The 26,302-nt window shown below is 41.7% G+C and overlaps 1 protein-coding gene across 1 annotated transcript; it reads left to right on the top strand.

The window, feature by feature from the left end:
• Positions 1-86: 86 nt before the first annotated feature.
• Stard7 (StAR related lipid transfer domain containing 7) lies at positions 87-26,302 on the top strand. Its single transcript, XM_005339576.5, has 8 exons — positions 87-385; positions 13,789-13,997; positions 14,310-14,359; positions 15,554-15,664; positions 15,743-15,825; positions 16,193-16,292; positions 23,159-23,243; positions 24,460-26,302. Exons 1-8 carry the CDS (start codon positions 87-89, stop codon positions 24,642-24,644), a joined length of 1,122 nt encoding a protein of 373 aa, XP_005339633.1. The 3' UTR covers positions 24,645-26,302.

Here is a 26,302-nt window from a genome sequence, read left to right as displayed (position 1 = left end):
GACGGACTCCGGGCCGGCCAGTTAGGGGACTTAGCTGACGGCCGCCCGCGCCCTCCCGGGGCCGCTGCTCTGCCTGCGGTGGCGGCATGTTCCCGCGGAGGCCGCCGGCCGGCCTGGCCGCCTGGCTAGCGGGGGCGCGGGGCGGGGGCCTGCTGGGCTTGCTGGCCAATCAGTGCCGCTTCGTGACGGGCCTGCGTGTGCGGCGCACGCAGCAGATCGCGCAGCTCTACGGCCGCCTCTACTCCGAGAGCTCGCGCTGCGTCCTGCTCGGACGCCTCTGGCGCCGGCTGCGCGGCCGCCCGGGCCATGCCTCTGCTTTGATGGCGGCCCTCGCCGGCGTCTTCGTGTGGGACGAGGAGAGGATCCAGGAGGAGGAGCTGCAGAGGTGGGCCTTGCAGCGAGTCGCCCCTGTGCTTGGGGTGGGGTGGCCCGGGCGGGAGGTGGGGACGTGCGACCCTCTTGGCCTGCCCCGTGTCCCGTTTACCCCATGCTCCTGTGAGTGGCGGTGCAGCAGACTGGAGCAGTTTTAGCAATTCACCTTGCTGCCCGTGTGTTTCTGCGGTTTGTTGCGTTAGAAGCAAGGGCTGGAAGTGTGTGTTATTCTAGGAGGGGGACTTTGGATGGGTAGTATGACCCTGAAGACAACCTTAGGAGTACAGGGGTAGCTCAGTGCTGGAGCACCTGCTTGGCAAGCGCGAGGTTTGCGCTGGATTCCCAGCCCTAGAGATAAAGAAAAGGAAAACCACATTGTAAAAGTGAATACAGAAGGCGTGCAGGCCTTCTTCACGAAATCTTAACGTTCCCAGAAAAAAAAATTCAAATTCAAAACGACTTTAAACTCGACCTGAGGCTGTATTTCTGCATTTACAAAATGACTGCCATCCAAATGGGACTCAAGCCTTGGGAGAAGTGCCCCGAGAGAGCTCTGTCATTGTGACTTCCGTCTGAAAGGAATTTAGAGGCTGGGAGGGATTTTGCCCTGCTTGCACAAACCAATAACCCAGACGTTTTATCCTATAAGAATTAAGTGAGATTTTTGCTACTTTAGAACTTTGGGTATCATTAAGGTCAGAAGTCATGCTGTCATTAAAACTTCTGGGGGAAAATCCAGTACCCTTGATTGTATTTGTTACTCTGTAGTTCTAAATCTCAGATTTTATGTAATCTAAAGATTTGTTTTAGGGCTGGGGTTATGGCTCAGTGGCAGAGCACTTGCCTCATACATGTGGGGCACTGGGTTCGATCCTTAGCACCACATAAAAATAAATAAAGATACTGTGTTCATGTATAACTAAAAACATTTTTTAAAAAAGGTTTGTTTTAGCGCTTGAATTATAGTGTCTCTTTATTTACTTTATTTATTTTTTCCCCACTGTTACTGGAGTTTAAACCCAGAGCCTCATGCATGCTAGATAATCACTCTACCACTGAACTACATCCCCAGCTACTCTTTTTTGTTGTTGTTGGTGGTGGTTTTTGTTTTGAGATAGGGTCTCACTAAGTTGCCAAGACTGGCCCTGAACTTGTGATCCTCCTGCTTCAGCCTTGTCAGGAGCTGGGATTAAGGCATGTGCCACCAAGTCTGGCTTGGATTTTCATTTTTTGACAGATATTTTTAGACTGTGTCCTCTACATAAGCACTCTTTTAAATTCTAAAACTGATTTCAGGAACCAGGGACAGTTCCCTCCTCCTCATAGATCCCACAGAGTATCTTTATTCTAGATATTTCTTGAACAGGGAGACCACCTGTTATTCCACATTTTTGGTTAGATTGAAAATGGAAATACAGCAGTAAAGTTTGTACCATGGCCTGTGTGGGAAGTGTAATACCCAGATGCCAGGCAGCTATTTGTGCAACACTATGAATTGTGGGTAAATGCAAGTCTATCTTAAGAACTGGGAATGCTTTTCCTAGCAGGAAGGATGACTTTTATAATGCAATTTAAAATCAGAACCACAGGGCTGAGGGTGTAGCTCAGTGGTAGAGCCCTTGCCTAGTATGTACAGGGCCCTGGATTCCATCCCCAGAGCTGTTAAACAACCCTCCTCCAAAACAATAACAACAACAACAACAACAACAAAACACTAAAATCATAATTGCACATAGCCTCGTTCAAAAAAATTAAAGAATCAAAGCATGATAGCAATTTTGCCTAGTTCCTGTTAGCATTCTTTTGCTATTTGGATATTTGTACTAATCTTGCAAAAAATGACAAGAAAATTTTAAGAAAATTGCCAATTAACTGTTTAATTTTCTTTCTTTTTTTTTTTTTTTTTGGTACTGGGGATTGAACTCAGGGGCACTGAGCCACATCCCAGCCGTATTTTGTATTTTATTTAGAGACAGGGTCTCACTGAGTTGCTTAGTGCCTTGCCCTTGCTGAGGCTGACTTTGTACTCACAATCCTCTTGTCTCAGCCTCCTGAAATTACAGGTGTGTGCTATCTTGCCAGGCCCTAATTCTATTTTTTTTTTTTTGGAGGGGGGCGGGTACTAAGGATTGAACCCAAGGGTGCTCAACTACTGAGCCACTTCCCCCCAGCCCTTTTTTTTTTTTTTTTTTTGGTACTGGATCAAATCCAGGGTCTTGTGCATGCAAGCCAAGTACTGTACCAACTGAGCTATATCCCCAGCCCCCTCCTTTTAATATCAATTTCCAGTTGTGCTGGGGTTGTAGCTCAGTGGCAAACACTTGCCTAGCATGTGTGAGGCACAGGGTTTGATTCTCAGCACCACATAGAAGTAAATAAATAATTAATTAAAGGTCTGTCAACAACTAAAACATTAAAAATTTTTCAGTTGTAATTGGACACAATACCTTTAATTTATTTATTTATTTATTTTTATGTGGTGCTGAGGATTGAACTCAGGGCCTTGCATGTGCTTAGCCAGAGCTCTACCATTGAGCCACAACCCCAGCCCATCCCCAGCTCTTTTTATATTTTATTTAGAGACAGGTTCTCACTGAGTTAAGTGCCTCGCTAAGTTGCTGGGGCTGGCTTTGAATTTTCAATCCTTCTGCCTTAGCGTCCTGATCCCCTGGGATTACAGATATGCGCCACCTTGCCCAGCGGCCCTCATTCTATATTTTTTTTATTACTGTTATTTTAGTTGTCAACTGATCTTTTATTTAATTAATTTATTTATATGCAGTGCTGAGAATTGAACCCAGGGCATCACACATTCCAGGCAGGCGTCTACTGAGCCACAACTCCAGCCCTTCATTCTATTTTTGATGAATTTCCTGTGTTCCATACTGGTGACCCTTGAAAAGAAAATCCTCAGGTGGATCTGTTCAGGAAGGAGGAGAAAGGGTTAGTTGGTATAAAAGAGAGGGAAGGGATTTGGGGCACTGGGAGTTGAACAGTGTTGGGGTTTAGTGGTAGATGACATTGTTTGGATTACTTAATGTACTTTTATGGGTGATACATCCTGGAGCTCTGGATGGCAGTTCTTTCATTTAGGGGAGCTGGAACGGAAAACAATTTAAGAAATGGATGTATTGAACATTCAGGTAATAAGTCAGTCCCACTCTGACCATGAGATTGGGCCAGTTGCTGACCCAGTTGTTCATCCTGTTTCCTGCTCTTCAGTCAGTCTCTGAAACCGGGATCTGTTGAAACACTCTTGGTTCTAATCCAGCTCCCAAAGAGGGATTGCTTAGGGTTAGTCTGCTTTGCAGTTCAGGAGTTTAGGTGAAGTCCAGTCAGACCACTTCTTTTTTGTTTGTTTGGGTGCTGGGAATTGAACCATCACTCTCCACTGGGCGGTACCCCAGTCTACAGAGCACTTGGGAGCTGCCTTTTGTTTTGGTCTTCTTCCAGTTACTACAGTAAAGGCCTATATTTAACACTTCATTGCCTTTGTTTTTGTTGTGGGGTTATTGGGAATAGAATCCAGGGAGGTTTCTTTACTTCTGAGCTACATCTCCTCACGCCACGCCCTTTACATTTAAAAATTTTTTTTAAAATTCTGAGATAGGATCTTGTTAAGTTGCTTAGAGTCTTACTAAATTGCTGAGCTGGCCTTGGATTTGTGATCCTGCTGCCTCAACCTCCTGAGTTGGGGGATTATAGGTGTACACCACCAGCATGGCTTAATACTTCATTGTCAACTTTTTGCTTGGATTTTACTTTTCTTTTTTTCATTTTTTTTTTTAGTTGTAGATGGACACAATACCTTTATTTTATTTTATTTTTTAAAGAGAGAAAGAATGAATGAATTTTTTTAATATTTATTTTTTAGTTTTTGGCAGATACAACATGTTTGTTTGTATGTGGTGCTGAGGATCGAACCCGGGCCGCACACATGCCAGGCGAGCGCGCTACCGCTTGAGCCACATCCCCAGCCCCAATACCTTTATTTTATTTGTTTGTTTTTATGTGGTGCTAAGGATTGAATCCACTGCCTCACGCATGCTAGGCAAGCACTCTACCACTGAGCCACAACCCTGGCCTGGATTTTGCTTTTCTTATCATTAAAATTTGATCAAGTTGTTAATCTTGATCAAGGTTTGTTACCTTGATAGGGAGACAGATTATATATTATTGATTGTAGAATGGTTCCTTCTGTCTCAGTTCTAATAGCTTATAATGTTTACATTTTTATTGAATAAAATGTGGATACAGTCTAACTTTTTTGCTTGATGTTTAAGTATTGTATTTGCTTTAGAGTAAGTACTGCTGAGGTTGTTTCACCTAGCTTAGAACATTTGGATTTTATTTGTTTTAGTGAGGTGGTTGAGAGATTGGGTAGTTTCCAGAATGGAACACAGTTGTCTCAGGTCAGGTACAATTCTTTCATTGTTAATGGAAGAAGAGAATGATTGTCCAGTAACCCCTAAATTACAGCCTTTGTCTCACCTGTGTTGTTTCTGTACCCACTTGTCTTGAAGTAAACTAATTCTGACCCTTCCATCTTGGTTACACAGGGAAGTGTGCAAAATATATCTTTTAGGGGCTGGGGATATGGCTCAAGCGGTAGCGCGCTCGCCTGGTATGCGTGCGGCCCGGGTTCGATCCTCAGCACCACATACCAACAAAGATGTTGTGTCCGCCGAGAACTAAAAAAAAAAAAAATAAATAAATATTAAAAATTCTCTCTCTCTCTCTCTCTCCTGTCTCACTCTCTCTTTAAAAAAAAAAATTAAAAAAAAAAAAAGGCACATCCAAATTTGTTACTGAATCAGTTTTCCCAGACACTAATATTTGATGGAAAAAATAGACTGTCACTTGTAAAAATATCATTTAAAAAAAATATATATATATCTTTTAGAACCCGAGCTTTAGATTGGCATGTTTTTCTTACGTGTGTTTCTTTCCCAAATAAAAATAATTTTGCTTTCTATTCTTTTGTGTATGAGAACATTTTACCAAGTAAGAAATTGAACTTATTTAGCAAAGAAGTAACCTGTACAAAGTGATTTTGACTTGCTTCTGGGGCCTCATGTAGAAATCAGATCTTTTTAATCCTTGCTCTAGTGTTCTTATCTAATTAGTTTCAATTAAACAAACAAAATAATTTTGCTCACTATTCTTGGTGTTAGCTGGCATTCTGTGAGCCCAGGGCAAATTTTCTGGAAGAATACAGTAGTAATTTTTTATGGCTTTGAAACAGTTAAAAGAAATTACAGGAACAAAAAGAGGAAGGATATTAAGAAATATGAAAATTAGGGGAAAATTTTCCATTGACCTCATCTTTTTTTTTTTTGTTACACTTCATTGCTGTATAAACTTGAGTAAAATAAAATAATTGCCAGTAAAGTTTCAAAGGGAAATTGGCCATTTTCCCAATTCTGTGTTTTAGCCCTAAAACGGAATACATTCACGTTTTCTATATGTTATTAACTGGATGAATGATCATTGTGAACTTTCTGGCTTACAGGAACATATATATATATATATATATATATATAGTTTTCATTCTTTTAGCATTAACTAGTTTATGTCCTTTATTTCAAGATGTGTCCCAAATCAGTTGAAAATCCCTCCCTTTAATAGTAAGTTTGTAATGTGAAGGAAGAGATGATATGAGGTGAAGGTTGTCTTGTTGAAATTCCTAATTGTCTGATGGCTACATTTGAATCATTTTAGAGACTATCTTGCCTCATGCAGAGGACAGGACCCTGAGTTAAGCATTTGTATACTTACTTAGTTTTCATTGAAAGTCTTTAGTTGCCACTGCTTTCATTCCAGCCTTCCTCAAATATTCAGGTGATTTTCCTTTGGAGAAAGGGAAGCATAGACCATCTTTTCTTGATCCTTTGACTAATCTCCTGGTTTTGTAACTACTTGGGGAATAATCTCTTTTGTCCTTTTCTGTCCTTATTAATTTAAGTCTCTTAGATAGGAAGGTTTAGAAGCCTATCTTACCCAAACAGGATTTGGCACCGCAGGCTAAAGAGATGCCTGGTGAGAGGGTTTATCATTTTCCACTTAGTACGTATAACAGTGTTTGTGCTTCTCTGTTAATTATGTCTGTCCAATTTAGAAGGTGAGACCCTTCAAGAACTTTTACACCTGGCTACAGAAGGTTGTATGGTCACATACATTTCCATCACAGCAGTCTTTCTCCAGCATTTGTATTATGCTGTTCAAAGAATGAATGTCAGCTGGGTGCGCTGGGCACACCTGTACATCTCCCGCAGTCCCAGCTACTCAGAGGGCTGAGGTAGGAGGATTGCTTGAGCACAGGAGTTTGAGGCCAGCTTGGATAACTGAGTGAGACCTCATTTTAAAAAATGACAATAAAGTAAATGAAAAAGAACATCAGCTGGGCACAGTGGCAGGAGGATCAAGTTCAAGGTTAGCCTGGGCAGTTTTGCAGAACCCTGTCTCAAATTTTAAAAAAGGACCGGGAATGTAGTTCAGGGCTCTGGATTCAATTTCCAGTACCTGGGGTGGTGGGCGGAGGAATGTCTTGTTTTCATAAGACATTTTCATCCCTCTTCAGGTGGACTTAGTCTCAGTTTTAATCAATTTACATGGAATTTTAATTATATAGGAGAACCTGATTAAGTAGTATAGATTAGAAGCTCTATACCACCTTGCATCTTAAAAGGCTATTGCTTACTTCCGGGCATGGTGGCACAGGCCTGTAGTCCCAGTTACTGGAGAGGCTGAGGCAAGAGGATTTCTTGAACCTAGAAGTTAGGAACATAGTGAGATGCTATCTAAAGGGGCGGGGGGCGGGGGGCGGGGGGAAGCTGGGCTTAGTGGCTCATACCTATAATCCCAGCAAATGCGAGCCAGGAGGATGGCTTGGGCAATTTAGTGAGACCCTGTCTAGGAAAAAAGGGGGCTTGGGATGCCACTCAGTGGTAAAGTACCCCTGAGTTCAATCCTAGTAGTGCTCCCCCAAGTATATATAAATATATGTATGTGTATATACATACACACATATCTATGTGTATATACACAGATATTGCCTACAGTCATTAATTTTCTTAAAACCTTTATAGGTACATAGTTCTTTTATGAGCCCCTGAGATTGTTGTTTTAATTTTTTTTTTAGTTGTAGATGGACACAATATCTTTATTTTATTTACTTATTTTTATGTGGTGCCGAGGATTGAACCTAGTGCCTTACACGTGCTAGGCAAGTGCTCTATCACTGAGCCATAAGCCCAGCCTGAGCCCCTGATGTTTTGATAAAATATTCCACCAATGGAAACAGATTCTTGTCTTCTTTATTAAGTGATAAGAATGACATTTAGGAGTGGTGCTTAATTATTATTGAAAAATGTTATTAACTGGTGCCATGTGATGTCTAAATTGTTCTCTGAGCAAATCAGGCTTGTGGTTTTGCCTTGCTTCTGCTTTCTCTTCTGCAATATCTACCAGAAGGTTTCTTTCCTATTTCTGTACTTGGACATTTGCAATGCTAGTCTTTAATCTTATTTTGCATTTTTCCTCCCCTGGTACAGGGGATGGAACCCAGGAGCTTACCACTGAGCTGCATCGCCAGCTGTATTTTTTTTTTTGAGACAGCGTCTTGTTAAGTTGCCCAGGCTGGCCTCAAACTTGCCTCAAGATTTCAACTTTTTATTTATACATACATACCAGGGATTGGACACTGGGTACTTAACCACTGAGCCACATCCCCAGTCCTTTTTATTATTTATTTATTTCTAAAATATTTTTTAAGTTGTTGATATACCTTCCCTTCCTTCCTTCCTTCCTTCCTTCCTTCCTTCCTTCCTTATTATAAGTGTGTGCCACTAGGCGCAGCTCAAAATTTAAATTGAGAAGTTGTTTTTTTTTTTTTTTGGGGTACTGGGGATTGAACCCAGGGTTGCTTAACCACTGAGCCACATCTCTAGCCCATTTTATTTTATTTTTTAAATTTAGAGACATGGTCTTACTAAGTTGCTTAGGCCCTCACTAAATTGCCTAGTCTGGCTTTGAACTTCTGATCCTCCTCCTCAGCCTCCTGAGTTGCTAGGATTATAGGTGTGCACCATCAAGCCTGGCAGCTTGAAAAGTTTTTTCAAATGGTAAAATAATTTTCTTCAGAACATCAGTATAAATTGTACTGGGTTCAATTTATGTCATGGATTCTTCGTTGTAAATAAACAAACTGATCTTGTTTAACTTAAACCAAAAGGAATTCATTAGTCGATTCCTTGTCAGGTTGTTCAGAACAGTGACAAGAAGGCCAGAAAGTACAAGTTGATCAGGAGAACAACCAAGGCTTGCTCCAGGAATCATCTCCTTAGATGTTGGTGTTGCTGGTGATTTCCCCCTAGATTGGTTGCACTGCTGGATCTCTTCAAGATTACTAAGAATAATCTCCGAAAGATCTTGTGCCGTTGGGTTATTTCCTCAAGATCCAAAGCCCTAGAAGTCTTTAATTAACCTCACTTAAATTAGGAGCTGCCCTTAAACTGCTAGGGGCTAGAAATGGAGGGATTTCAAACAGTCAAAAATGACAAATACTGCTGAACGTGGTGGCACATACCGTCCCCTGTAATCGCAGCTGCTTGGCCACTGAGACAGGAGGATCACAATTTCAAAGTTAGTCTCAGTAAATTAACAAGGCCCTAAACAAGACCCTGTCTCAAAACAAAAAAAAAAGGGACTGGAGATGTGGCTCAGTGGTTAAGTGTTCCTGGGTTCTGTCCCTGGGTTCAATCCTTGGTACCCTGCCCACTGGCCCCACCTCCCTCCCCCCCAAAAAAAGATAATAGCCAAGTCCAAAGTTTAAAATTAAGTGAATTGAAATTTTAAGAAATAATGTCCTACTGGGTGTGGTGGTCCATGCCTGTAATCCTAGGATTTGGGAGGTGGAGGCAGGACAATCACAAGTTCAAGGCCAATCTCAGCATTTTATGAGACCCTCAGCTACTTAGTGATACTCTCTCTCTCCCAAAAAACAAAAACAACAACAAAAAAACAACAACAACAGAGGTATAGCTCAGTGGTAATGCACCCCTGTGTTCAATTTCCAGTACCAAAAGGAAAGAAAGAAGAAAAGAAATGGACTCAGCATTACTTTGGATTGCTCTAAGTTTTAATCTTGGATTGTCAGTAATTTTTGGCTTTTAAAGCAATTTATTACAGACATGGTGTGCATGCTTGTAATCCCAGCTGCTTGGGAGACTGAGGCAAGAGGATTGTGAGTTTGAGGCCACTGTGGGCAACATAGTGAGATCCCGCTTCAAAATCCCCCCCCAAAACTATATTAATGTAATTTTTATTAGTGAGATCTACTTCTGTCTTTTCTTCATTTACTTAATTTATTCAGTAAGCATTTGTTGAGTGTTTATTATTTACAAAACAGATGCTAGGAGTTGGAACTACAGTTAGGAAAAGATTCCTTACCCTTAGGAAATTCATAGTTTTATCAACAAGGTGATATAAAGATAAATTAACTATAGTGCAATGTGATGTTGTCTCTATAGGGGATTAAAAAGTAAACGTATATTGGGCTGGGGTTATGACTCAGTGGTAGAGCGCTTGCCTGGCACTTTTGAGGCACTGGGTTGGACCCTCAGCGCTTTATAAAAATAAATAAATAAAATGAAGGCATTAAACAAAAGTAAATTTATATGGTTAATTCTGCCTTAAAATTACCCTTTAGCCTTGTTTCATTTGATACTTGGGAGAGGAATGAAAGGTCATTTCAGTGTATCAGTGTTTGAGGTCTTCCTCAGTCTGAATCACACCAATTTTTCTTTCCTGTCTGTGATTTGCTTAAAATACTAGCCAAAGTTTTTTTTAAAAATCATTATTATAGGGCTGGGGATGTGGCTCAAGCGGTAGCGCGCTCGCCTGGCATGTGTGCAGCCCAGGTTTGATCCTCAGCACCACATACAAACAAAGATGTTGTGTCTGCCGAAAACTAAAAAATAAATATTAAAAAATTCTCTCTTAAAAAAATTATTATAAATTATTATTATAAAGTGGCTCAGATACATAAAAAGTGTTAAAAATGTTACATTTAAGAAACAAAATATCATAGATACCACAAATTTTCTTCTGTACATTTTTCTAACATACTCTCCTTTTTCCACTAGTTGAAACCATTGTCTTAGTTTGCTGTGTGTCATCCCCGTCTTTGTCCTTATGTATATATTGTACTTGTGTATATGCCTCTAGGGAAATACAGTGATTCATAGCATGATATCTGGTACTGTTGCGTATATTTTAGAAAGGTAAGCAGTCCTGAACAAAATACTGACAAACCAAGCCTCATAACATATAAAAAGGATTGTATTCATGAACAGTGGGATTTATCCAAGCAAAGAAGAAAGGACAAAAGCCACATGGTCATCTGAATAGATGTAGCAAAAGCATTTGACAAATCCAACCTCACTTCAGGATTTAAAAAAACAGAATCCCTTTTCAGCCTGGGAATAGAAGGGAGTATCCTCAAACTGATAAAGGGCATCAGTAAAAACTAGCCAGCAGCAAGTTGATGGTGAGAAGGTGGGGAACAAGACCTGTGCTAGCCCTTGTTTTCAACAGAGTGCTACAGGAGAGTGTTACAGGCTGTAGCCATGGGAATTAGGCAAGAGAAGGAGAAAGCAGGCATCCCGACTGGAGAGGAAGCACTAAAACTATTTGCAGCTTATATTATATTTTAAAAAATGTTTTTACTTTTTTTTCTTATGTGATTTTATGTGTAGAAAATACTAAAGAATCCACAAAAAACTGTTAAAGCTAATAAACTATGACAGCTAATAAGTTTGCAGGATATAAGATCTGTATACAAAAATCACATTTAAAAATATATATTTTTTAGTTGTAGTTGGATACATACCTTTATTTTATTTATCCATTTTATGTGGTGCTGAGGATTGAACCCATCACCTCACATGTGCTAGGTGATCTCTATACCGCCAAGCCACAACTCTAGCTCTCCCAAATCACATTTTTATACATTGTTCAGAGGAGCAATCTGAAAATGAAAGTAAGAAAATTCCATTTACAACGGTTTCAAAAAGAAAATATTTAGGAATAAATTTAACAAAAGAAACATAAGGCTTTTACAATGAAAACTATAAAACATCCTTGGAAGAAATTTTATAAAGACATAAAATAGATTGGTCACAGTGGTGTACACCTGTAATCTAACCATTTGCTTTGGAGGCTGGGACAGAAGGATTGGTTGAGCCCAGGAGTTCAAGGCCCGCGTGGGCATTATAGCAAGAATCTTCTCAAAAAGAAAAAAGAAAAAACATGAATAAGTAGAAAGACAGCCTGTATTCATGGATGTTATTAAGATGGAATTACTATCCTGAATCAGTCTACATGTTCAATATAGTTCTTATCAAAATCGTAGTTGGATATTTTATAGAAATTGGCAAGTCAGTTATACTCATGGAAATGAAAGGGACTCAGAATAACTTAAACACTTTTGAAGGAGAAGAGCAAAATTTGGGGGACTCACTCTCCTGACTTCAAAACTTAAGAGCTACCACAATGAAGACACTGTGGTACTGGTATTAGGATAGACATGTAGAGTGTTGGAATAAAATTGAAAGTTCAGAAATGAACCTTTATATTTTTGGTCAGTTGGTTCAACAAGGATATCAAGACAGGTCAATGGGGAAAGAAGTAGGGCTGGGCTAACTGAAGAGGCATATGAAAGAAAATGAATTTAGACCCCTGCCTTATGCCGTACACAAAAATTAACTCAAATGGGTCGAATACCATAATGTAAGCTAAAATTTTAAAACTCTTAGATGAAAATTTAGGCATCAGTCTTTGTGATGTTGGAGTAGGCAGTGATTTCTTAGTTGTAATACCAAAACATTAGTAATCAAAGAAAAAACAAGTTAGACTTCATAAAAATTAAAAACCTTTATCATCAAAAGATACAAGAAAGTTAGGATGATCCACAGGAAGAAAGAAAATATTTATATTTATTCTGATAAGGTATTAGTGTCCACCTGTAAGCCGAGTGGTTTGAGAGTCTGAGGCAGGAAGTTTGCAAGTTCGTCAGTCTCAGCAACCTACTGAGGCCCTGTCTCAAAAAATAAAAAGGTACCAAAAAAAAAAAAAAAAGACAATCTGATAAAACAAATTTCAATAGAGGTATTTCTCCATGGAATGCACAAGTGGCCAGTGAGCTTATGAAAAGGTAACCAACATCATTAGTCATTAGCAATTGTATCAGTTCAAACCACACTGAGATATCACTTCATGCCCACTAGTATGGCTGGAATAAAAAAAAAAAAGGATGATAATAAATGTTGGCAAGGGTGTGGAGCAGTTGGGATCTTCATACAATAGTGCTAGGAATCTAAAGTGGTGCAGCTGCTGTGGAAATAGTTTGGCAGCTTCTCAAAAAGTGAAGCATTGAGTTACCATGACTTAGCACATTCACTCCTAGGAATCTTCCCAAGATAATTAAAAACATGTTTATACAAAAACTTAAATATAAATGTTCTTAGCAGCATTATTTGTAATAGCCAGAAGGTAGAAACCAAGTTTCTATTACCTGATAAACAAAAGGTGATATATTCCTATGATGGAACATTATTTAATCATAAAAGGAATAAAGTACACTTTCATGGATGAAACTTGAAAATATGCCAAGAGAAAGAAGCCAGATACAAAAACCCATTATTATGTGACCTCAATTATTTGAAATGCCCAGAATAAGCAAATCCGTACAGAAAGTGAAGGGAGGCAGGAATGGGAAGGGACTGGTGATGGTACAGTTTCTTTTGGCTGATGGAAATGTTCTGTACTTAGATAGTGGTGATGCCTTTTGTAAAGGTCCCAAATGACATTTCACAATCATGGACTTTATTTATTTATTTAGTTTGTACTGGGGATTGAGCCTGTGGGCACTTAACCACTGAACCACATATCACATTTTTTTGGGGGGGGGGGACAAGCTCTCTCTCAGTTGCTGAGAATCTTGTGAAGTTTCTGGGGCTGGCCTTGAATTTACAATTCTCCTGCCTCAGCCTCCCAAGTCACTGGGATTACAGTGAGTGCCACCACTCTCAGCTATAGTCAAAGACTTTAATAGCGGACGTTGAAGGTTAATAATGTACTAGGTCTTAAGCACTTTTTATATAAATTTGTTGATAATCTTTATTCCCAATCTTGAGGTAGGTATTATTCTTGCCATTTTATATAAGTAGAAGTGGGTATTGATTAAATACTATGTTATTTGGGTTAATGAGTGGCATCCAGCACAGGAACTGATTTTTTTATTCACCACACTATACTATATTAAACCCACACCATTCCTTTGCAGGTCTCTTTGTGGACATTTCATTCACAGGGCTGACTGACCACCTGCACTGGATCTGTTTTTGTTTTTTGCAGATCCATTAATGAGATGAAACGGTTGGAGGAAGTCTCAAATATATTTCAGAGCTCAGGAGTCGAGCGCCACCCTCCAGAATCAAAATCCCAAACAGAAGGGAATGAAGAGTTGAAGGACAAGGAACAGCCATGGGAGATGGTGATGGATAAGAAGCACTTCAAACTGTGGCGGCGCCCAATTGAAGGCAGCCATCTTTACCAGTACCGAGGTGAGCTGGGCGTACTGCCTTTGAAGTGTGTGCCTGGGTGCCCAGGTACTTGGGACTTGGGGCCTCATGTTTTTCTAAACTATTCTGTTCTGGTGGTTTCTCAGGAAATTTACCATGGCTTTCTGTTGGTGGTTTTCCTCTCCCGATGTCTTCCTTGACACATGGCATCTTTGGCTTTGCTGCCCCCGCCTTGCTTCTACTTTCTGAAGCTGCCTTCAGGAGCTCTCAGTACTCTAGAATTGAAATGCCGGTAGTGATAGGAATGGGGCCAGGAGCTCAGCAAGCATCCTTTATTCTTTCTTGTCATTCTAGTTTTTGGAACCTACACAGATGTGACACCCCGGCAGTTCTTCAATGTTCAGGTGAGTTAATTTTTTGCTGTGGATTTCAGAGCTTCCTAACAAGCCATTTACTACTGTCCCCATGAATGATTTCTTTGATTTGATGATGTTGGATTTGGGGTATCCATCTGTGTCTGTGCTTCTTGTTCTTTGGCATATAGCATCTGGGGGAACATTTGACTTGTAATTTCTCTATCTGTCCTGTGAGGGTGGACTGATTTTTGCCTAAAGCCCACCCACCCTCAGGCTGTTTGAGAAGATCAAATAGAAGGGTTGATTAAGATACTCTAATATTTCACAAGCCTTTATTGTTTTTTTCCTAAACATTTTGAGGGCAAATTAAACATATTATGGTCCTCTGTCCCTAAATTCTTTAGTGAGTATTTCCTGAAACTAGACATATTCTTCTAACTAACCATGTCAGTAAATTCAGCATTGGTGCAGCACACTTCAATGTAATCTGTGTTTGTATTTTGGTTTTATCAGTTGACCCAATCATGTCCATTCAGTATAGATCCAGTTCAGATTCCATTTAGTTGTTAGGTGTCTTTAACTTCCTTTAATCTGAAATAGTCTCGTGAATATATTTACTTAATAAAAATAAAGAATATGTTCAAGGACTGCTTTTATCCTTGGGTGTTCAAACAGAAGAGTTCTATATAGGTATTTTCACTTGTTTTGCCAGACCAGTTGCTAGTTTGTTGATTATAACACCCCCTGTTCACATGCAAGTGCATTTTCTCCTAAGCACTGAATTTTGTCAGTTTGTATTACATTTTTGTTAGTTTGGATATGTCTGTCTTTGAAATTTCTTAGTTACTAGTGATGCCAGAAATTTAAAAAAAAAATATGCTACTTTGGTTTTCTTTGTATGAGGTATCTACTCATACTGAGAGTTTTTGTCTGTTTAAACCTGTTTAGAATTCTTCCCTTCATGTTTCTGTCACTGCATATACTATATTTTCCCCAGACATGTCTGTTACAATATTTTTTTTCCTTATATTTTTCTGGGGCTTGCCTTTTAAGATTCCCTTTCATACACGTGAAAGGACTTTGGAAGACTATGTAGTAACCAGAGCCGTGCCTCCCACGCTTAGGCCCCATCACAGTTAGGGCCCAGGCCCTTGGGTCAGAGGTCCAGTCCAGGCATCTGGAGAGGCCGTCTGCATTTTTGCTTTGGATTGTCTTGGGTCTTCATGGTCTTGTCTTTCACAGCTGGACACAGAGTACAGGAAGAAGTGGGATGCCCTAGTGATCAAGCTGGAGGTGATCGAGAGGGACGTGGTCAGTGGTTCTGAGGTTCTCCACTGGGTAACCCATTTTCCTGTGAGTATTTTCCTTCTGGTTTTACTTCTGTCAAATCTTCAGGGTACCAAGTGCTAATCCTGCCCCTCCCTTCTTTAGTATCCAATGTACTCTCGGGATTACGTGTATGTTCGGCGATACAGTGTGGATCAGGAGAACAATGTGATGGTGTTGGTGTCACGGTATGTATGGCTGCTGTGGCCCTTGGCGAGTTCTTCAGCCGCGAGTGTTGCTTGTATAGACCTGTAAGCCTGCCCTTAGTGCCCTGGCGAGTCTCCTGCAGGCTTACCAGGGACAGCCAGTGTCCTGCCCTCCCAGCTGAAAGAGGAGGGGCTGTGACTAGCTAGGAAGATTGAAGGGATGCAAGCTTTTAATTAAACATTTCTTCAGTTCCTTACTGTTGGTAATTAAAGGGGAAGAGAGTTGATTTGACAAGGCCTGGTGAGCTGCATGCTGTTTATTTCAGGCTCCTCAGGGCCTGCCCTTGGCTGCGCTCCCTGGGGTCTGTGATAGGCATCACTGACCTGTTTTCCCTCACTCCCCCTCCAGTGCTGTGCAGCACCCCAGCGTGCCGGAGTCTCCAGAGTTCGTCAGGGTCAGATCCTATGAATCCCAGATGGTCATCCGCCCCCACAAGTCATTTGATGAGGTGAGTTTCACTTTGACCAAGAGACCCTGCGTCATGGCTTTGGGATGTTCTCGAGGAATGCCTAGAGTCTGCACTGGGGGTAGAGGCTGAGTGAGTTGTTGGGGGCAGTGGTTCTCAGACCTGGCATCTGTCACATTGGCTGGAGGCTTCCTGTTTGTTTTCTCCCAGGGATTGAACTCGGGGGCCCTCAATCACTGAGCCACATCCCCAGGTCTTTTTATTTTTTATTTTGAGACAGGGTTTTGTGAGTTGCAGAGACTGCCTTTGAATTTGTGGTCTTCTGTCTCAGCCTCCTGAGCGGCTGGAATTACAGGCCAGCTGGAGACATTTTTTTCTTTTGGTACTGTGGATTGAACCCAGGGGTGGGGGTGCTTAACCACTGAGTCACATCCCTAGCCCCCGCCCCCTTTAAATTTTATTTATATGCAGTGCTAAGAATCAAACCCAGGGTCTCATATATGCTAGGCAAGTGCTCTACCACTGAGCCACAACCCCAGCCCCCTATATTTCTGTATTTCATGTAGAGACAGAGTGTCACCGAGTTGCTCACTAAGTTACTGAGGCTGGCTTTGAACTCATGATCCTCCTGCCTCAGCCTCCCCAGCCACTGGGATTCCAGGCTGTGCCACCATGCCTGGACCAGCTGGAGCTTTTAAAATACATTGCTGGTCATCAGACACTAGAAAAGCAATATGTCAATCAATGGAAGGGTAACTGATGTGATACAGCAATCTGTATACGGGGTAAAGTTGGGAGTTCATAACCCACTTGAATCAAACTGTGAAAGATGATGTATTAAGAACTGTGTAATGTTTTGAACGACCAACAATAAAAAAAAAAAAAAAAAACAAACATTGCTGGGGCCTGGGGATGTGGCTCAGTGGTAGAGCGCTTGCCAGGCAAGGCCCTAGGTTCAATTCCAAGCACCACAAAAAAAATAAAATAAAATACGTTGCTGGGCCCTAGCCTCAGACCTGATTCAGCAGGTCCAAGGTGTGGCTTGAAAGTTCACTTTTTTTTTTTTTTTTTAATTTGGCTTTATAAACAAGAGATTCATTTCTCATAGTTCTAGAGCCTGGGAAATCCAAGATCAAGGCACCAACAGATCCAGTGTCTGGTGGGAGCCCATTGGTAATTTACATTTTTGAGAAGTTCTTAGGTGAGTCTCAGGCTGTTTGTCTGGGGACCGTATTTTGGGACCCCTTGCTATAGGGCAGTATACCTGGAAAGTCCGTAAAGACAGAGTAGTGATGACGTGGCTCCTGGCAGCTTTTATCAGGGCCAAGAGCGAGTCTTCTGAAAGCATTTGACACTGTGGGCAAAACACACACGCCCTTCTGGATTTCTCCTTTCTTATCTGTAAAACAGAGATTTAGACTATTGCTCACTGTCTCTCTTTACAATTCTGTAACTTTTATCCGGAAAGAATATTTTCTTTAGCTTAGTGAGCTCCCCTCCCACAAAAAAAAAAAAAAAAAAGCTTAATCTGTTGAGTGTACCTATTAGTGACAGTGGTTCTGTTTTTAGTTCTGTTTTACTTCATAATGGCTTTGTGTCTCCCTGTTGCTTTGTGTGGTTTAGAGGGCATGGAGTATTCATCAAGTTGTTTATTATTTTTATTTTAAAAAATTATTCAAATTTGTTATATATGATAGCAGAATGCATTTCAATTCATATTACACATGTATAGCACAATTTTTCATGTCTGTGGTTGTACACAATGTAGAGTCACACCATTCATGTCTTTATACATGTACTTAGAGTAATAATGTCCATCTCATTCCACTGCTTTTCCTACCCCCATGCCCCCTCCCTTGCCCTCTCTCCTCTTCGCCCTATTTAGAATTCGTCTAATCTTCCCATGTCCCCCTCCCAATCCCTGTTACAAATCATCATCCTTATATCAGAGAAAACATCAGCATTTGGTTTTGGGGATTGCTTGACTTCACTTAGCATTATATTCTTCAACTCCATCCATTTACCTGGAAATGCCATGATTCTATTCTCTTTTAATGCTGAGTAATATTCCATTGTGTGTATATTTACCAAGTTGTTCTATTTATACCACCTGCAGTAGGCCTTTGGCTATGACAGATGGTGGCTGACCTCAGTCAATATGTTTGTTTTTTCCTGGGGGATCTGTGTGTTTACCTCTATACTATTTATAGAGTGGTATTCTCCCACAGATCACCACCCATTAGTGGGAGACATAATTAATTTAGGGGATTATGATCAGTTTTTAAAAAAGAAAAAGTAGAAAATGAGTGTCAGCATATTTCATGGAACTTGGCTAGTTACCCAAGTATGTATGAGTGTGTGCGTGAGACACAGAATGAGTTGTAGTTAAAAATATTTGAAAGTGGGCTGGGGATGTGGCTCAAGCGGTAGCGCGCTCGCCTGGCATGCGTGCGGCCCAGGTTCGATCCTCAGCACCACATACCAACAAAGATGTTGTGTCCGCCAAGAACTAAAAATTAAATATTAAAAATTCTCTCTCTCTTCTCTCACTCTCCTCTCTCACTCTCTCTTTAAAAAAAAAAAAAAAAAATTTGAAAGTCACTTTCTTTAGAAGACAGAAAAGCAGTGAGCCTGCTGTTGATGGCTAGTTACCCCAGGACAGGGAGACTGGCTCAGCTGGGAACCCTGTGGGGAGGAGATCTGCACCTTGCTTTATTCCTTTTAAATTGCTTTTGAAATTTGGATCATGACTTTGTGCTATCTGTGTGTGTGTGTGGGGGGAAGGCTTGAGTTCCAGCATTGCTGCCTTTAGAAATGATGGCTGCAAAATAGCTGAGGCAGAGTTGGCATGTGGCACAGTGTGGCCTCCAGTAGGCACCCAGTAAATATTCTAGCTGTATTGGGAGAATAGTGCGAATTATTGTGTATGTGTGCATAGTGCTGAAGGTTGAACCCAGGGCCCATCTACTATTTAGTTACATTCCCAGCACTTTTCTTAGTGTAGTTTTTAATTTTTAATTTTGAAACAAGTCTTACTGAGTTCTTGAGGCTGGCCTGGAATTTGAATTCTCCTGCCTCTGCCTTCCTAGTAGCTGGGATTACAGGCAGGTGCTGCTGTACCTGGCTTGAGTCAATTTTGGATGGGGGGAGGGGTACCGGGAATTGAACTCAGGGGCACTTGACCACTGAGCCACATCCCCAGCCCTAATTTGTAGTTTTGTGTTTTGTTTAGAGATAGAGCTTCACTGGATTGCTTAGTGCCTCGCTTTTTTTTTTTTTTTTTTTTTTTTGCTGAGGCTGGCTTTGAACTCGTGATCCTCCTGCCTCAACCTCCCAAGCCGCTGGGATCACAGGCGTGTACCACTGCACCTGGCTTGAGTTGATCTTTGTAAAAATGGCAGATGATAGTAGAGGAGTCTAGGAGGGGCACTGGAGACAGAGACATGATTTGAGCAAAGACAGTGATAGAAATGAGCCCTTGTGTGCTCAGAGGCCAGGGAGCACAGGTTGATCACAGGTATCGGTAAGTCAGAGGGCATTTGGAAACCAGGCAGCTGAAGTGGCTTTGCACATGGAAAGTAGGTCCTTTGGCCAAGGTTGGACATTTTGTTTGTCTTATATTTTAAATTTTTTAAAATATTTTTTTTTGTAGATGGACACAGGCCTTATTTATTTGTTTTTATGTGGTGCAGAGGATCGAACCCAGTGCCTTACATGTGTCAGGCAAGTGCTCTTTCATTGAGCCACAACCCAGCTGCTTGTCTTACTTTTTGTAATGGAAAATTGGAAGTGTGTAACACACATCCTATGTACCTGTCCCCAACTTCAAAAGTTACCAGCTCATGGCCAGGCTTGTTGGTTTGTTTTTTCCCTTCACTGTGGGGATTGACTGCTGGGCAAGTGCTGTACCACTGAGCTCCACCCCACTCCCAGACTGTAACCTTCCTATGCCCTTTTCCACTCCTTTAGTTATTTTGAAGCATATTCTAAATTTATTATTAGAAGAGCCTAATTCTTTTTTTTTTTGTGTGTGTGTGTGTGTGTGTGCGCGCGCGTGTGTGGTGCTGGGGAGTGAACCCAGGGCCTCATGCATGCAAGGCAAGCACTCTACCAACTCAGCCCGAGCCTAATTCTTGTGTAGATATTTTGGTAATTTCAAAAGGGATTTTTTTCCATTTTTTTAAATTTCAAAAAGAGATTTTTGAAAACATAACTTGTGTTATAATCATGCATAAAACAATTGACAGAAATCCCTAATACCAAACCATTTTAAGTCTAAATCAGTGTTTAAATTTTCCTGATTGTGAACTATTTTGCTATTGGAATCAGAATTTGAATAAGATCAGGTGTTGACATTTGTCCCTACTGCCTTTTGTGTCTCTTTATATCAGTTGGATCCTCTTTTCTGAATACTGGTAGTTAGGTCTGGAGGCTTGAGCAGATTCAGGTTGGTAGGTTATTTTGGGCAGGATCATTAATTGGGAGGCAGATAATGTCTTCTTTGCAATTTCTTTGTGAACCTGTAAGTTGTTAATGATTATCCATTGTGTCATTAGAGGTTACTGAATACTGATATTGTAGTTCTTTCCTACTTCCTTTCTTTATTGGGTGGAATACTTCATAGGCACAGTTCCTCATCAATTGCTTGGTTTCCTATAGTTCACATAGGAAAGGGAGATAGGAGAAATACTTGTTTTCTTTATTTATTAGTTTTCAAAGTAAAACAAGTTTGTTCTGTCAATTAGACATCCTCAAAGACAAGGTTCTGTTTCTTTTTTTTATTTTATTTTTTTTTATTATTTAGTTTTAAGTAGACGCAATATCTTTATTTTGTATTTATGTGGATCTAACCTAGTGCCTCAAGCATGCTAGGCGAGAACTCTACCACAGAGCCACAATCCCAGCCCTCTGTTTCTTAAGGAAGTGTCATTTTTGAAACACAAATTTAAATGTACTAGGTTAGTTTTATACATTACAGTTATTCTTACTGATGTTCATATTAATGATCTTATTAATCCTGGTTTTGGGTAATGGGGGCTTCTTGTTGGCTTCAGGACCTTAGGAGCTTTCTAGTATTAAGAGATGTTCCAGGATCATGTTTTATATTTTTAGCTCTAAACCTAGAAAATAAGAGTTCTGGTTCCTTTAGTGGAAAATGGCCTTTTAATGCCACAGCTTGGCTCACAGCTGCAGGGTCATTTATTGGTTTTAGGCCGTTTTATTTGTTTGTATTTAGAGACAGGGTCTCACTGAGTTGCTTAGTGCCTTGCTTTTGCTGAGGCTGGCTTTGAACTTGTGATCCTTGGGCCTCCTCCTCTGGAGCTGCTGGGATTATAGACAAGCACCACAGTGCCTGCCTCCCCAGCTCTTTTTATTTTATTTTAAGACAGGGTCTTGCTGAGTTGCCTAGGCTTACCTTGAACTTGGGATCTTCCTGCCTCAACCTTCTGAGTAGCTGGGATCACAAGCTTGCATCACAGCCCCCAGAGACTCCCCCACAGGTTCTTTATTTACTTTGGATTTTTAGTATTGCTCTGAAAATTTTAGATTTAATAAATGAGAAATATTTGTGTTCAAAGTCAGATCTGTAAATAATAAGCAAAGTGATTTAGATTTCCCCCATCCTCTCCCACCCCGTTCTTCCTTCCCTATAGTAACCATGGCATTTTTGGCTTCATTTTGATAATGTCAGCAGCAGTGGAAGAAAGTCCAGGTCTCTTGACGTCCCCATCCAAGTGTTTTGTGGGTGGAATAATTTGAAGTCTTATGCTTGTGCTGATTCATGCTGTCCCCTCGCCAGCCCTTGTGGGGGCTTCTGTGGCTGTTCCTGTTTACAGCCTTTGCCTCCCTTCCCTCTGCACTGCAGTGTCTTTTCAGCACCTTTCTCTCTGTGAGTCAGAGACTGGAGCAGATCGTTTCCTCTGCAGCACCTCGCACACGGCCAGACATATAGCAGACAAAGTACAAATGGAAAAGTGCTCTCTTTTACTCTTCAGGTGGAATGTAATCAGTCTAGGCTTCTCAGGGTCAGGCACTTCAGATTTTCTTAATAATTGCACGTCCTTTGCTGTATTAGTGTGAAGGCTGAGCCAGAGAGACAGTGGGTGTGTGATTTCAGTGGTCCGAATTCTCAGTTTTCTCACTGAGCAGGAGGGTGATGTTGGGCAACATTACTTTAAGCTTTTTTTGCTTGATTTCCTCATGTAAAATGGGGGATAGTTGAACCTACAATGTAGGATTGTTGAGAGAAATTGCAGCAGTTTCTGGCCCATAGTGAGTTATTGTATAGTTGTTTGCTATTATTACCAGTAGGAGGTGCAGGTGAAGATGAAGGTCTTGAAGCTGAAACATAGCCCTATATTTGAAGAACTCATAGGACTCAGCATTTAATTGTTTTCTCAGCTGATTTTATGACAATGATGTAATAAGTCTGCACAGGCGGTGATAACAGACAAGAATGGTCTGCGGACTCCAAGGCCTCCTTCTCCAGCAGGGATTGCAGGAGTGTGTGCGCCTTGCTTGTGTGGGAAGGCCCTGCGGAGCTCAGCATCCACAGGTTTTATTGGGAGCTGGTCTCATGGCACCCTCTACTTAGTGAATGCCATCATTCCAGACCCCCAGGAAGAAAACCTGCTTGGCATAAGTCACAACAGTTTACATTGTCTGGGCACAGGGAGCCCCCTTACCAATGGGACTAGGACACCCTAGGAGCCATGCTTGCTAGAGGTCACCAGGTAGGCAGGCCTTGCTGTGAACAGTTGGTCTCAGGCATCAGGTGAGCTCTGTTCTTCACAGGTTAAAATGGTGGCACTCCTTACTCTAGAATGGGCATGGCTGTCGGTGATGCTGGGTGTGGAGGCTGTGGTGTGTGCTCAGGGGCCCTCATCTTTGCCCTGTTTCTTTTCCAGAATGGCTTTGACTACTTGCTGACATACAGTGACAATCCCCAGACTGTGTTTCCTCGCTACTGTGTTAGCTGGATGGTTTCCAGCGGTGAGTGGAGATGTGTGTCAGGGCTGGGAACTGGGGTGAACATTTTGTTTTTCTCTGTCTTCTTAATGGCAGCACTGAATCTCTGTAATCCCTGCTACAGAGATTCAGTGCCCTTCCCAGTTCATTCTGGTCTCCAGGTGGGATTGTAAGAATGAGAATTATAGGGTCCCAGAAAGGAACTTATACTCAGAGGAGACTTTTTATTTTAATTTTTTTTAGTACTGGGGATTGAACCCAGGGGCACTTAATCAGTGAGCCACAATCACAACCTTTTTTTTTTTTAAATGAGACAGCAGGGTTTCACTAAGTTGCTGAGACTAGCTTTGAACTTGGAATTCTCCTGCCTCAGCTTCCGGAGTTGCTAGGATTGAAGGCATGTGCCACTGCACCTGGCCAGAGGAGAGTTTCTAAAACATATGCTTCAATGTCTTAAATATAGACTGTGTACTTTAATGTATTTAATTTTTTTTTTTTTTTTGAAGCTGGGGATTGTACTCAGGGGCACTCAGCCACTGAGCCACATCCCTACCCTCCTTTTTTTTGTATTTTATTTAGAGATGGTCTCACTCAGTTGCTTAGTGCCTTGCTTTTTGCTGAATGGCTTTGAATTCCTGATCCTCCTGCCTCAGCCTCCTGAGCCTCTGGGATTGTAGGCATACACCACCACACCAGGCTTAAATTTTTTCTTTAGTAGTGTTGAAAACTCTTAAGATCTGGCCTAGAAAATATGATTTTGGACAGTCACCTAGGGAAAGGGCCACCACCCGTGTAAGAGAGGCTGCACATCACAGCTGTAATTTCACCTTCCCCGTCTAACGTCGTGTCTCAGAAAGCATCCTCGTGATTGTTTTCTATAGGCATTTGCTTATTCCTTGGGGGAAATGGAGAGAAGATTGAGTGTTTCTGTTTGACATTTATCTAAGTTAAATTGGCAGTTATTTTGACATGCCACTAATGTGTATTTTAATCACCTCAAAGAGCCTTTTGGGATTTCAGTGGCCTGATCACTGCCCCTTCTGCAAGGATCGTAGGTTGTGGGTGTTTTTGCAGTCCGTGCAGAGGGAACACCTTCTGGCGGCAGCTGTCACTTGTAGTTTGCCACTCAGGCTGCCTTGGTATGAGGAAGAGCAGCTCCCCACCACCAAAGAGGGGGTCGTGCAGCTTTGAGTCTTCTGTTGGTTTCTGATTGTCTTAACTAGACCCCCGTCTCCCTCAGGCATGCCGGATTTCCTGGAGAAGCTGCACACAGCCACTCTGAAAGCCAAGAACATGGAAATCAAAGTGAAGGACTATATCCCGGCAAAGCCTCTGGAAATGAGCAGCGAGGCCAAGGCCACCGCCCAGTCATCGGAGCGGAAGAATGAGGGCAGTTGTGGCCCTGCTAGGATCGAGTATGCCTAAAGGGCCTTAGGAGAAGATGGGACAGGTCCATCCAGCCCTGTCTTGGTCCCTCCCTCTGCCACAGAATGGGGAAAAGCCATGGAGGCATGTGCGTAACCATCAGTGCAAGATCATTCAAGGACTAGTGTCTGATTTCCTTCCGAGTCCTGTGCTGCTCTTGATCAGAGAGGAAGTGGGATCCATGGAGGCGCTGCCGTGTTCTCAGGCTGACCAGTTTGAAATTCAGTATTTGACTGAGCTGATCTGGAACAAGCCTCTCACCTCAGGTTGGAAGTGGACGACTCCGTTGGCTTCCCCTGAATGGCTCCTTGCTGACATTCCAGATCCCGCCATGGGTTTTGCAGTGCTGGAATTTCCTCCAGTTCTGAAGGTCACCTGGAAAGTTTGGGTGGCCAGTATTTCTTCAGGAGGGTCACTGGGAGTGCTCTTGGTAACAGTCTTGGTGTGAATGGGTGTAAACAGCTCTTGGCCGCGTTAAGTGCCTTGTCCTCACCTTGCTTTTATCTTTAGGGGCATGAAGTTTGTACCAAGAAATTCTCTCCCTGCAAAATACTTCCCTTGGCTCACTCACCTGACCCCAGACATTTTCATGGGAACTGGCCAGCTCCATGCTCGTGCGCTATAGTCACCGAATCCTTTCCTCTTCCCAGCCTTCGCTGGGAGCACTGGGGATGAGTTTCTGTATCATCAGTGTTTTGACAGGGTCAGTAGAAAGGCTCAAACATCACATTTAAATTTATTTTATTTTATTTTATTTTTAACTTTATGTCAAAAAGGAGTTGGGGGTGTTTTCTCCATAGTAACACAGTATAGAAAACAGTTCTTTGGTTCAGGCATTATTTTCCTCACCTGAGATTTGACTTGTCCTCCTCAGAAGGCAGAGGAGGGGGACTGGGCTGCCCCCTTGGAGTGCTCAGCACTTAGACCAGCTGCTGTCTAGACAAGCAGATGTAATCTTTTCCCAGATACTAATATGATAGGGATGTGGTGTATGTGATCCTCTTGTTCCTCTAAAAAGTTTTTCCTCCTGAAAAACTGAAAGGAAGGCAAACCGTACCATTTAATAAGCTCACAGCCACATGGTATCTGCTTGGTCTCGGTTTTGCCAATGGTTCTGTCACAGTGTGTTGGGAGAATAGGGATCAAATTTTTAAAATCCTCCTCCCTCCTTTCTTTTCTGGAGTTCAAATGGCTAAATTTTTACCTTTTTTCCTGCTTGCTACCCTGTTGTGTTGGAAAGGGTCTCTAAACCTGGAACTAACCTAAACCCCTCCTGACCTTCTTGTTGCCTGTCCAGTTTTGTGCCAAGGAAGTAACTGTTCCCGTTCATGTCTCCTGAATCACTGGCAGAGCAAAGAGGTCCTGGGTGGTCGCAGCAACTTTGCATTGAGGATTTCTTTCCTTCCTCAGAGGAGCCAGGGAAGAGTCCCTGGGTTATTAACATCTGAACTTAGTACCTGCCAGTGTGAGTGGGTGTGTGTGAGAGAGCGTACCTGCGTGCGTGTGCACAGGTGCTAAGCAGCTGTGGTTGCCCCATATTCTGATTTAATAGCAGTTTGACTCTGTAGAGTTACTTATGTCATTGTAATGAATTCACTCCTAACTGTGACATTTTTATCAAATGTGTGAATAAATACATAAAGATTGGTACAAAGGAA

This window comes from Ictidomys tridecemlineatus, chromosome 12, assembly GCF_052094955.1.
Source record: "Ictidomys tridecemlineatus isolate mIctTri1 chromosome 12, mIctTri1.hap1, whole genome shotgun sequence".
NCBI lineage: Eukaryota > Metazoa > Chordata > Mammalia > Rodentia > Sciuridae > Ictidomys > Ictidomys tridecemlineatus.
Note: the sequence above shows the minus strand (reverse complement) of the source record. Positions and strands in the feature narration are given on the sequence as shown.